At 33.3% G+C, this 14,096-nt stretch overlaps 1 protein-coding gene across 11 annotated transcripts in view; it reads left to right on the top strand.

Annotated features, from left to right (window-relative positions):
• Positions 1–14,096, top strand: part of AHI1 (Abelson helper integration site 1) — a 279,355-nt gene that overhangs the window by 55,599 nt on the left and 209,660 nt on the right. For all 11 annotated transcript variants that reach the window (XR_011974556.1, XR_011974555.1, XM_072643419.1 and 8 more), the window contains 6 exons: positions 184–307; positions 3,019–3,248; positions 5,338–5,441; positions 9,082–9,200; positions 10,379–10,509; positions 13,844–13,984. Coding sequence is in view for 9 of the 11 variants with exons in the window: in XM_072643419.1 (XP_072499520.1) it covers positions 184–307; positions 3,019–3,248; positions 5,338–5,441; positions 9,082–9,200; positions 10,379–10,509; positions 13,844–13,984 (849 nt within the window). In the remaining 2 variants the exon portion in view is untranslated. The remainder of the gene's footprint in view (positions 1–183; positions 308–3,018; positions 3,249–5,337; positions 5,442–9,081; positions 9,201–10,378; positions 10,510–13,843; positions 13,985–14,096) is intronic.

The raw sequence follows: 14,096 nt of genomic DNA, 5'->3' as shown, positions 1-14,096 counted from the left end.
GTAGAACATGAAATTGTATTTGTCTTGATAATTTTATTTGTTTACTTGGTAAACTCTTCAAAAAAAAATACAGATGTGAATCTTAGCCCACTTCCATTTCAAATGGTTACAGATTATTAAGTTTTTTATATACAATACTCTGTGAATAGCCTATTCACTAATTTTCAAATCTTTTTTCTTTAGTATATGAAATCCCTTCAGGACGTTACTTGAGAGAATTTTGTGGTCACCTCAATATTGTTTATGATCTTTGCTGGTCCAAAGATGATCAACATCTCCTTACTGCATCCTCTGATAGTACTGTCAGGTCAGTATAATTCAGGAGAGATTACTGCAAATATATCTGAGTCTAAAAGGAAATCAAGAGAGAAAAAAGAGTACAAATATAGTTTCAGCTATGTACAGTGATATGCCTATGTCAGATATTCATTTTACAAATTGATTATGTAATATTAAATTTCTGGGCTAAGCACAATTTTTAAATGTATGTTTGATTTATCCTCTATATATTTTCAATTCTTTGCTAATGAGAACATATTTGTTACAAGTTTCTTTTAAAAAGGGTATTTTAATACCTTATTTTATTATGCTTTCCCTGGAAGTATCTTTTATGAAAATTAGAATTCGTCTTTCCATCACCTTCAGTTTAATTAATATAATAATGAAATACACATTAAAGTATAATGGTATAGTAAGAATGGGGGACTCTGAAGACTAGGTGACCATTGTGACCTCTAGCCCCCAGTGTACTTATCTGTAACATGGAAATGATAATTTTATAATTACCTATTTTGCTAAATTGTAAGGACCAAACAAAACAATTTATGCAAAAACATTTACTAGAGTCTATATCTGAGAGATCCCATTGTAAATAACCAGACACAAAGAAGAGGAAGAGAAAGAGGAGGAGGGAAAAGTTGTCAGGTTGTGGTCCAGAGTATGAGCCTGAGAGGACAGTGCCACAGGGTGCTCTGCGTGCTGGAACCGTAGCTTTTTGGTGTGCTGTAGTGCCAAGCTTGTTATTTCAGTCTGTTGGGGAATTTTGTTTTCCTTTCTCAGTACTTTCTCTCTGATTTTATAATGTTAGTCAATGATAAAATAGGATTTGCATTATAGCAAAATTTTCAGAATGCAGTTATTATATAAAGTGAAAGGTACTTGTACATTGAAATGAAATTTAATATATACTTAATTTTTATTTCAGTCATGTTTTATTTCATTCAAGATTTTCACTTGCTTATTTTATGTAATTTATGTAATTCTAATCTGAGTCCTAACATTTGTTCCTTTGTATATGTCGGATCCTGCCTCTTTTTTTGTGTTACACACAGTTCTTATCTTAAGAATAATAGCTAGCATTTATATAGGGCTTTACAAATATCCCAGTTAATCTGCACAATAACCCTGAGGGTGGGTGCTATTATTTTCAGCATTTTACAGGTGAGGAAACTGAAGCAGACAGAGTTAAGGTATTTCATTCAGGGTCACAGCTAGTAAGTGTGGTAGGCTGGATGTGAGCTCAGGGCTTTCTGACTCGAGGTCAGTATCCACTGTGCCACCTTGCTGCCTCAAAACAGCCATTTTAGACTTTGATCCTTCAAGTGGCTGAGTCCTTAACGACTTAGCAGTTCAGTTTCTTTGGGAATTTTCAGGTCTTATATATACCTCTTTGTTTCTTAAGAATTTTTTAAAAGCATGGAAATGTAGGGGCAACTAGGTGGTGCAGTAAATAGAGCAAGAGCCCTGGAGACAGGAAAGCCTGAGTTCAAATCAGATCTCAGATACTTAACTCTAGCTTTGTGACCTTGGGCAGGTCACTTAACTCTGATTGCCATACCTCCTCCCTCCAGAACAAACAGACAAACAAACAGAAAACCAAACCAAAAAAAAAACCCATGAAAATAATAGTACTTTCACTTTATCCATTGATCTTACTCTGCATTTAAACAGTTGTTTCTAGTTTTGAACTTGCTCTTTAAAGGTCTCTGAAATAGGAAAAATATTTCAAATTATGAAAAAAATAGCTTAAATATATCTATTTCTGATCTTTTAGCCCATGTGAAATATAAAAAGCATGATAACCTGCTTATTAGGAAGAGTTCTAAGGTCAAACCTCTTGTGTTACCCCCGTCACTCATTAAGTGGACTTTCTGAGTGCCTACAGTTTGTCCTAGAAAAGTATTGTGTTCAAAAGAAATTGAGTTTTACAGAAGTAGAGAGACTTACCCAAGGTCACACGATAAGTAATGGAATTAAGACCATGAGCCTGGTCCCCTGAGCTCCAAAGGATTTCCTCTCTAACCCACTACCTCCCATAAACCCTTAAGCTTATGTTGAAGAATGCAATAGAGGTTTTAGTTTCAATGAGAGTAACGTTTATCCTTTCTATTTCGAGAAGGGGAGATGAGCTTCAAACTTGTAATTTCATTAGTATAACAAACTTCTGCTGAGGAAAATCCCTCTACTAATCCCTCTACTATTGGCAACATTGTCTTAGAGAGATGCCCACTATACTGAGTTAACTGACTTATCCAAGGTTACACAGTCAATATATGGCATTAAACCATGTGTCCCTGGTTCTAAGTCTAACTTTCTATTTACTCCACCATACTGCTGCTTCTCTAGTTTTATACATTATCTTGAGCATTAATTCATTGAATTAATCCAATGAATATTAATTCATTGAGCTACATATCTAACCTCTGTTGATAAGTAGAAAAATTATTTATGCCATAAGAAATCAACAATATTGAAATATGTAGGATAAGAGTCATATTCCAAATGATAATTAATTGATGTTCAGTGGATTTAAAGAAAAAATGTCAGGTTAAATCTCTATTTCCCATTAATTATTTTGAAGACATATAATGCTTGTTTGGGACTCTCTGTATTATTAGAAAAAAACACCTTTTTTTGTATTTACATTACATTTGTATTTACAACCTTACAGAATTTGTATGTGTGGTGTGTGTGTGTGCGTGTGTGTGTATCTATGTAATATATGACTTTTCTTTCCAGAATGTGGAAAATTGAAAGCCAAGGACCAGCTGCTGTGAAAGTTTTCCCTCATCCTTCCTTTGTCTATACGGCCAAATTCCATCCATTTGCAGGATACCTGGTAGTTACCGGATGTTACGATTCTGTGATAAGAGTGTGGGATGCTAAAGTGAAAGAAGTTCATGGTCAGTTATTACAAGAATTGGAGGGCCACAAAAGTTTTATCAACTCTCTCTGTTTTGACACTGAAGGTATGTAGAATACAGACAATAATATAGGTTGTTCTCTATGTTACAGAGGATAGCTGCATGAAATGCAGGTTTTTCTCATTTCCTTACTGTAATTTCTTGTAACTTCTTGTTTGTTACACGTTTTTATACTTGTTTAGCAGTCTGTTGTGTGAATCAGCGAGGTATGATGTAAAGCCCTTTGCCAAGGTTAAAAACCTACGGCAATGTCAATTATCATCACGGCGTTACTGTTACTGTTGCTCTTCTTTTTGATTCTAGTAGACATAGCCCCGTCACAAGTGGTTATGCTGCGATTCTTATGGATTGTTAACATTCGGTGAGTGCTGGCAGGCATGGATAAAATAACTGCTTTTTGAAACTGAATAAAAATGTGAGAATTTAATCTCATATTCTGTAGGTTCACTGAAAGCATCTTTAAACAGCTCCCATAGTAGGCAGGTAACTGAGGATTGATATGACCCTCCTCTTGGTCTTACATGCTTTTGATTTCTTCCAGAAGCTTTTCATTCCATCACACTTGGATCTTAAGCATTGAGTGTGGTGACATCTATTTTTAAAAGTCTCTCTTAATAGTTTATGGATTGCTGTTGTGCTTGGGTTATTGTGGGCAACAGTTTTGTCAATGATAATGCTGTGGTTTCAGTATAATGTATTTATTGAATTCTCAATGATATTTTGAGGCATATATTGGTAAGAGGCAAATTTGTTGCCAGTTATTTTGTGATTTTGTTGTCTGTCATTTAATGAAAACTACTGCATTTCTGATGTTCAGTCTGATGCAACGGAAACGACTGAGCAGCAACAGCAGCCATCAAATGGAGAGTGGCTGAGGAAATTGTGGTGTATGAATGAGATAGAATATTGTCTTTAAATAACAGATATGACAGATTAGGAGAAGCATGGGAAGACTTGTATAAATGAATGCAGAATGAAATGAGCAGGACCAGGAAACCAATTTATACGATGAAAGCAACATTAATATGAAACGAAGCAACTTTGAAGCCCTTGAAAATTTTGATTGAAATTACAGATGATACTGATTTTAAAAAGATGATGACTTGACAGAAGGGTGGTGAACATAAGATGATGTTTGACATATATATTCTCAAAAGTAGCTAATGTGTTCATTTATTTTGCTCAGTGAAATGCATTTTTTATAAGGAAAAGAGGCAGGGGGAGGATGGTAAACTAGTAGATAATGACAAATAAGAGAAAATCATCCATAAGATTAATTTACTTAAAAGAACGGGGCAAAACAAAAAAGTGAAGGAAACAAGTAGAACAGCTTTATTACCACTCTTTTACATACATCTAGATAGATATATCCTACTTAAAAAACAAACTGAACATAACAGTTCAGTTTCTCATAGAAGTCTTAATTATTAAGAAGTCTCTTAATTATTAAGTTTACAGTATTTAAAATATTTTTAAAACAAAAAAGGAGGAAGAAACAAGACTATATTTGTTTTGCTTGGTCCTAGACAACAGAAGAAGGAGCAGCGTTTGGAAGACAGAGTCAAATTTCCGTTCAGTGCAGTGTGTGGCACATAGTTGTTGCCTAATAAATGTTTATCAGTTGTTTGAGGAAAAGCTTTCTAGCAATTTTAGTTATCCAAAAGTAAAATGGCATGCGCTGAGGAGTTAGGAGTTGATTTCAAATGGAGGCTTGGTGACTATTTTGGGGTGATGTTGCTCAGGGTTTTTTTCCTCAGGAGAAGGCTGAACTAGACAGCTGCTCTGTCTCCTTCCAGTTTGAGGTGCTGTGCCTGCATCTCAGATGCCACCTCTTCCATTCAGCCTTCCCTGATTCTCTTTACTTAGATGTTACATAGAGGGGACCAAGAATGTTTTACCATTCTTTAACCGACTTTTAATATAAGATTATATATTATTGTTATCTATGTTTGTTTCTTATCCCCTTACTAAATTGTAAGCTTTTCAAGGACTGTAACTGTGTCTTACCTAAATTTTGTATCTCTCATAGAGTGTAGGAGGGTCATCTGCATATTACTGAATGTTTAATGAATAAAAAGAATAATTTTTACTTAATTTTTTGGTATTTGTAAATAAATGAATTTTTTTCCCACAGGACTTCATATGTACTCAGGAGACAGTTCGGGATTGATTATTGTTTGGAATACATTGGTCAGAGAAAATGAACAACATCCAGTTCGACTTTGGAACATAAATAAGGTTATAAAGTCATAGTTTAAATTTTGACCATTCATTAAGGAGGTAAAAAATGTAAACAGTGATGTACAATTTTCTCTTTTAAAGTTAACGATATGTACGTTTATTGTAGTTGGAAATTAAATTCCCTTGAATATCTTCCTAACATTTAGCAAGTGGCTGATAAATATAAGCAGTGACTCACTGAAGATGTTCAGATATTAGTCAGTCTTTTAGATCTTACTATACAAAGGGAAAATATTTACACAAATTTTGAGCTTCATTTTATAACCTTTTCACTTTTAAAATTAGTATTATAGAACACTGAATTTCTTGCTTCTCTCCTTTTTATCTTGACTCTGTAATGGTTCAGTTCACATTGTTATTTTGTCAGTGGTTTGTCAGCTATCCTGTATTTTAGGATTATGTAGTTATAATCAGACTTGTCACTTGATTGTTGGGATTTGTTTTGTGTTAAAATGTGACAAATTAGGGCACGCAAGATGAGAAGGATACTGGGGAAAATTGAAAGGAGGAAAATATACAAATAATTGTAGTTTAGAATGTGAATGGGATGAATTTACCCATAAAATGGAAATGGATAGCAGATTAAAAATTTGAATTCAACAATATGTTCCTTTCAGGAAATATTATAAAAATGAGAGATATACCAGAGTAAAATTTATTATGTAAAAAAGTAGGGATCATAATCATTATCTCAGACAAAGTTAAAGTTAAAATAGATTTAATCCCAAGTGAAAAATAGAAAAACTACACTGTGTCATCTACATTATTCAATATTGTTTTAGACCATTTAAAATACCTAGTCACTTTAAAATACTTGAGCCTATAACTGCCAAAACAGTTATGTGAACTGTATGAACATAAGTATATAAAACACTTTCTATACAAATGAACTCAGATCTAAATAATTGAAGTAACATTTATTGTCCATGGGTAGGTAAAACCAATATGCTTTTTAAAATGACTGTTTTGCCTATTTATTCAATGTCAACCCAATTAAATTACTAAAAATCATTATATTGTTAGAAAAAATGATAAAATTCATGTGGAAGAGCAAAAAGTCAGGAACTTTAAAGAAACCAGGAGAAAAGAATGCAAAGGATGTAGATTCGTCAGTATCAAACTTTAAACTATGTTATAAGGGAGAGCATTGTTGAAGTATAAAAAGGATAATCTTAATTATTTTAAATTAAAATTTTCTCGTGTAAATAAAACCTATATAGCCAAGAATAGAAGGAGTGCCGAAAATTTGGGGAAAACTTTTATAGACAGTCTCTCAGAAAGGATGTGATTGGATTGGAATATTGCTGTGGTGTAGGAAATGATGAGCTGGTTGATTTAGAAAAACATGGAACCATTGGACCTATGAAGGAAGATGTTAGCCAGAGAAAGAGATTACAGGTGGAAATAAGCATAGTATGGTTTTAGATATTTGTGTATGCATGTCTATGGGTAATATGTTTATAGATACCTATAGATCTAGATCTATTTATATATATATATAATATATATATATACATATATATATATATACACATATATACATCCACACTTAATTGTAGCCTTCTAAATAAAGTAAAAAGTGCACACAAAAGAAAACCAGCACAGGAGCAAAGAAAAACTGGACATATTTGCTTATCTCTTACAGATTTTGTCCTACATGAACATACCATTGTTCTTAGAATTTTCACAGCTTAGTTCATTGACAGTGTCTCAGAGTGTGAATGAAAGACTTTCTTAAGTTGGGGGAAAGACTTTTTGTGAGCTTTAATTCAACCTCTTGAATCTCTAAAACCTGTTTTAAAAAACAGTCTTGTGTATTCTTTTTGGAATCATTCTGGTCTGTCAGGTTAATGAGTGGTGTGTTGAGTTTCATACTATAGCCTAATTACACACATTTTAAAAAGAACTGTCTAATTACTTATATACCCGAGGGACTGGCAAGATTCCAGATGCCCTATACTAATCACTTAAGTACATAAAGCGCAGTTTATTATTTACTATGAAAGCTCTTGTGTGTTTCTTTATCTCAAAAATAGCAGCTAAAAGATAATTTGCCTTGAATAGCTGCATTCCAATAATATTCCATTTGAGATATTCAAAAAGAAAAAGTCAAAAACAGTTAATTTTCATGGCTCTTTTTAGTTTCTAATGGATTTTGGAATTTAACAGTGCATACCATCATTTGGGATTAAATTTATTCTCTTGTACTTTGTTGGCCAATAGAGTGAGGAAATGGGTGCAGGCAGGTTATGGAGCATAGGAAGCTTTGAAGATGCCTATGTGCCATGTGCCGTGCACCTTGGGATCCCCCAGAAATTTCAAGAAAATAGTAGTTTTTCTCCCCTGCCAAACTGCTCAGTTTGAGAATAAAAATGATTTTTTAAACAGAGGATTTTTGCAATAGTAAAAATGGTGTAAATGTCCTAGTAGTAATGTCAGATTTACACCTCACCCTCAACTTGTTATGCAGATTAATTGTCTTTTCTTCACGTTTACATCAGTGTAAGTGTGACTTTTACCTCCAGAAGAGTTTTCTCAAATTACACTCCTTTTTTAATAATACCAGATACCCTTTTTGGGAGGAAGGGAGACATGTTTTCTCATTTCCTCCTTAGTTTATAACTTCCATTGGTTCTTTTTTATTGCTGGCTCAATACCTTTTGGTATTCAGTACCCATGGCATTTGTTGATGACACTGGGACAGAAGCACTATTCAAGGTCCCCCTGCCTCGGCTGTCTAGATCAGAAGAGGCCTTCTGGGAGAGGAAAGGAAAAAGGACAAAGAAGATCCCTGGGGTAGAGGAGGCAATGTCACCTTTAGCCTCTTGGTGAGGGATCGTGTGTCCTTTGTTTCTCTCGCCTCTGTCTTGCCTCAGTAATTTTGCGTTTACAACTTTTCCTTTTCCCTCAGTCATCCAGACAAGAAAATTGCCTGGCGGACCTTGGGTAGCCTCTTCTGATTCAGTGCCAGTCCAGACAGGTAACCAGCCCTGCAGTGTTCCTGCTTCCCTAACATCATTAGTAGGGCGCCTTCTGTAGCTGCCTGAAGCAACTGTCTAAACTCCCTCAGTTACAAGTTAAATTAAATGATTGAAGAAGAATATCTCGATAACTCCTTTCCTCTAAATTGAGATGGAACTCTATTTTGAAATAGTTACAGATTGGAATAGTATTTAAAGGTTGACTCCAGCTTTCCTTTTGTGAATGCATAAGCTTTAAAAGCTTACATATTCAGCCTTCACATTTTTCCTATCTGTGAATTAAATTGAAAATAGACATTTTAATATCTTTTAAAAGAGGAAGTTATGGGTAGAAATGTTAGTTATGGACTTTAAAAATCTTGAACATATAAATGTTATAAAATGGATTTTCATGTTATAGAAATAAATAGGGCCATTTAAAACAGCCTTTTATAAAACAAAGTAAAGTTTATAGATAACTTTCAACTAATCTTAAGTTAAAAGGAATTTTTATCAAGCCATTTAAATATTTATCATCTTCAACTGTTGAATTAGCAAGACATTTAAAAGCTTCCTAACTGCAGATAGGAATGTTGATTTTTTTAAAAGGTTGTTTTTATATTCCATGGAATCTTTTTCATAGTTGTTTTTTTTTTTTTAATGTTCTGTCATTATAGGAAATTAGAGAAAATGATATTAAGGGGATTCCAATAAGCCATTTAGAAGTTCATCCAAATGGAAGACGTTTGTTAATCCATGCCAAGGATAGTACTCTCAGAATTATGGATCTCCGGATGTAAGTAGATTTAAATGGTAACAGAATAATTAATCATAAATGTTAGCCTTACTAATTAATTGGTTCATGTGGATCAGATTTTTTGTTATGTATTTCAACATTTTTTAAAGCTTTGTCATTTTCTTTTTTTAAAATGTCTTTTTTTTTTGTATTGAACATCAATTTGCAGCTTTAAGTAAAAGAGTTCCCTTTATCTGAAAAGTAGAATTAGCAGTGTTATACTACATGTAGCAAGTGAAGCAAAATTTACACAAAATGCATGGTTGATTCAAAGGATATTTTATCCAATAAATTAACCTGGGGAAAGGGAGTGGTACAGTGGAAAGAGTTAGAATTCAGAGTAGGAGGACCCAACTTCAAATCCTGGCTCTTTCATGCATTAACACTTTTATGATCTTGGTCATGTCATTTAATCCCTTATTGCCTCAGTTTCCTCTCTGTAAAATGATTGGCTTAGATGATGATGACCTCTGAGGTTCCTTACAGTTCTGAATCTATGTTTTCTCTTTTCTTTTCCTTCAAATGAAGAATATCAAAGGATCATGTATTTAAAAGGAAAGAGCAGAAATAGGATTCTTAAGAGAGAAATTCCAGACATTTTCTAAAGTAGTTTTTCTCTTTTACACTAGTGTTCCTATGGAACAAATGACAGGTTGCTATTTTATTGAATTTGTGACTTACAAAAAATAAGTGTTTTATTTAACTAAGCAATTTTTTAAGCATTCTCAAGTCACTGAAGAAATGCTACTCAATGCTAGGTTACCCAGGCATGAGGTCCTAAGGGTCTGAACAATATGTCTTGCGCTGTATTCACTGATAAGAATTTAAAAGACGTATATGATGTCAGTAAATGTAACAGATAAAACCCAAGAATGATAACTCTAGTAAAGACCAAATGCCTCTAATAAAAACTCAATATCATTTGAACCCAAAAGAAGGAAAAGGTTGAAGGAAATCATATATATATGTATATATATATATATAGAGAGAGAGAGAGAGAGAGAGAGAGAGAGAGAGAGTCTGTAAATATGACAGTATAAAATTATTTCATGTGAGTGATATTCTTGAATTATTTAAAAGAAAATTATTCTGAATACTAATTTTTAAAGATGATTAAATGTTTACATTAATGAATACAGTAAAGAAATAAAGATTTATTAGATTATTTTTCTTTTTAGATTAGCAACAAGGAAGTATGTAGGTGCTGCAAACTATAGGGAGAAGATTCATAGTACTTTAACACCATGTGGGACTTTTCTCTTTTCTGGAAGTGAGGATGGTATAGCATATGTTTGGAACCCAGAAACAGGTAAGAACTTGTTCAGGTCTTGATAAAATGAATGATGTAGGAAAAATATAGGAAACGATAAAACTATAAAAACACACTTAATGAAATGTTTGTTGTTTTCCAGTAATTTTCATTCATGTCTGACTCTTCATGACCCTATTTGGGTTTTTCTTGGTGATAATGCTGGAGTGGTTGTCATTTGCTTCTCAGAAACTGAGACAAACAGGGTTGAGTTAGGCTTGGCCAGAGGCACAGAGCTAGTAAATGTCTGAGGCCAGTTGTCTTCCTGACTTCAGGCCTGGTATTGTATCCGCTGTGCGACATAGCTGCCCAAATAACTTCTCAGAAAATTCCACATCTAAACTTTTAGTGTTATTTTTATATATTTATTTAGTAGTATTGTTGAAGGCTATTCATTTGTCTTCATAAAGATGAGATGCCAAGAAAACTAATTTCATATTAAAATCTGTTTTACTTTTTATCATTCCTTTTTTCTTCCCTGATTTGCTATTTTGGCAGAATACTTCAAAGAGGAGTTCTCTGAACCCATCTTGTTAAGGTATAGTCCTATAATGAGAGTACTATAATAGTATCACAATTAGAATAAAATTACCTGAGGAACATCATGTATCTTGTTTTGATATGTCTGCCTTTTTAATAGAAATTTTATAGCTGGGTAGAAACTGTTATTTTAAATTATAAATAAAATAAAAATATATAGATTAAATAATATCTGATTGGAAATCTTATCTTAAAGAGCTCAAATTTCTTCTGTTTGAATAAACTTTTAAATTTGATTTACACCATGCCTCTGCAGCATCTTGATGTCATTTGAAGAGCTTCATGAAATGGAATGGATTGTGCTTTCCATTCAGTCTGTCTCTTGTCTTGTCTGTCCATTATCTAACATCTATGAAGCATGTCTTGCTTATCCATGATATCCTTTTTTACCTGTTAGAAGATACTTCATTGAGTATGACAAATTATTCCTTTTGTTACTAGTATAAAATCATTGTAAGTGATTAGGTCAGGTCACAGAGTAGATGTTTCAGTGCTGAGGAAAAGATTAAACCAAGTTTCTCTACATTAGTCTATATTTTTTTCTCCTTAAATTCCATAGGAATCTTGTTATTCAATACTTTTCTTTACAACATTGGTATGATTTTAAAATATTAACTGATGGGGGCTATCTAGATGGAGGGCCAGCTAGGTGATTGCAATGGATAGAGCAGCAGGCCTGGAGTTAGGAAGACTCCTCTACATGAATTCAGATCTCGCCTCAGACACTTATTAGCTGTGTGACCCTGGGCAAGTCACTTACCTCTGTTTGTCTCAGTTTCCTCTTCTGTAAAATGAGTTAGAGAAGGAAATGGCAAACCATTCCAGTATCTTTTCCAAGAAAACCTCACAAAGAGTTGGACATGAATGTAATGTCTAAAGAACAACAAAAACAAAAATCTAGATGGAAACCTCAGGTCCTTAGATGTATTTAGATTGCTTTTTAAGTCCAGCAGTCAGAGTAATTAAAAGTAATTAAAAACTCAGTAAACTTTACCTCTAAAGTCAAATTTTCATCAAAAGAGAAAAAAAGAGTTACATACTGAAAAATAATTGCTTAAAATGACTGTAGAAGACATACTATAGAAGGGATTTTATTTTTAAAAATTCAGTGAATATATTTTATTCAGTCTTCTCACTTTTCTGTTTTTGTTCATAACTTTCATTTTCATTCTTTTGATCCTCATTTCTAATTAGAGCATTGTTTTTAGATTACTCTGAGGTTTTCCAAGGAAAAGGTACAGCCTATATTTGACTGATACTCTATTTTATAGAAATGGATTATATTCCAGAAATTTTAGAATTGTTACATTGCATTTCTCTATAGAAAGATCCTTAGTTAGGCTCCCAAGATTGCACATTAAATTAGATTGTGACTTAACAACAATGCCATGAATTTGACATCTGGAAGCTTTAAGCCAGTAGGCTGTTTTGGATTGCGGAGAGTTTTGGATAGCAGGTTTTACTCTTTTAAACATCAAAACTTTTGTGATCTTTAAAAAAGTGTATTAAATGCTTCTGTGACTTTTTACATGGTATACCAAACACAGTTTAGTATTTCTGTTTCATTAGTCCAGTTCACCTTTATGAGTACTGGTTATTGTATTAGATTGTAGTGCAATAAAAGCCCCAAGTTATGCCCGGTATGATAAGACATTTGGCCCTGCCCTGCATGAATCTACACTGCTGTGTCTTTTGGAGTTCTTTTGCTTACTTGTTTTTATAGTTTTATGTCTCATCTCTTCCTGTATTAACCCAGCCACTTTTTCCCCTGCTTTCCTAACTTTATAATTTGTTTCTTAAAATTTTCTGTGGCTTAGAAATGAGAAAATCAAGATGGTTAGCCTTGTTTATGAGAATAAACAGGCCCTGAGAATGACCTTTAGAGGTTATTTGTGAAGAAAAGTCATGGACTTTGTCCTAAAGACTTTGCTTAATCCATTGTTCTTTGCAACTCTTAGATAACAGGTAAAAAAGCCAAACAGGTGAGTCCCATCTAGGCAACTTGTTACTCTACCAAAATAATGCTGATGCATTCACTATTCGTCACCTTGTTCCTGTGTGGAAACTTTACCTTGCCTTCCATCTGAGGGTGATTGAAACACACTATCCTTGTTATCAAATATTTATTGAGTATCATGATATAACCCCATTATGGGGATATTTCTCCCTCCACTCCTCATCCCCACTCACATACACACATACACCAAGTATGTGCAATAAATTGGGTTTCTGAGGCAGTGAAGGGCAAAATAGGAAACTGTCTTTAGTGGTGGTGGGGACTGGAGACTTCCCAGCACAGATGTGATTGAGAAGGAAGGTTTATTGTTTTATTTCAATATTTGTGACTAAGATTTTCATAAGGTATGAACTTCCTGTGCAATTCCAATTAATTCTAGGATATATAAGTCAAGGATAAATAACTAATTGAAGGTATATAGTTACTTAAAATGTTTTCTAAAATATTTGAATTATTCAAGATTTTAAATTTCAGTTACATGACAATATAAAATATTAGATAGTTGCAAAATATCTTTACGCATAGATATTTTGTGGACTATACAGATTGTTGAATCTTGGTATTTTTAGTACATCACAATGATTTGAGAATAAAGTGAGATAGAGTGTATAAAATGGATTTTTTAACCTCAAAGGATATAATAATAATATAGCCTTAATATCAACAAGTATTATTTCTTTGTACTCATATTGATGAGATCATAGATTCGTCAGTATATTGAAAGATGGAAAAATGAAGCTTCAAAAGAACTGACTAATATTATTCTTTCCTTTTTAGGAGACCAAGTTGCAATGTATTCTGACCTTTCATATACATCACCTCTTCGAGACGTTGCTTTTCATCCACATGAACACATGGTGGCATTTTGTGCCTTTGGTCAAAATGAGCCAATACTGGTCTATATTTATGATTACAAAGGTAAGACTCCTACCTAATAAGTAAAAATACACTAAATAATAAAAGTGACATTTAGTAGAATTCAGCTAAATCTCAAGAAAAATTTCCCAGCCATGAGAACTATTTAAAAGTA

The sequence above is a fragment of the Notamacropus eugenii genome, chromosome 2, assembly GCF_028372415.1.
Source record: "Notamacropus eugenii isolate mMacEug1 chromosome 2, mMacEug1.pri_v2, whole genome shotgun sequence".
Taxonomy (NCBI): domain Eukaryota; kingdom Metazoa; phylum Chordata; class Mammalia; order Diprotodontia; family Macropodidae; genus Notamacropus; species Notamacropus eugenii.
Note: the sequence above shows the minus strand (reverse complement) of the source record. Positions and strands in the feature narration are given on the sequence as shown.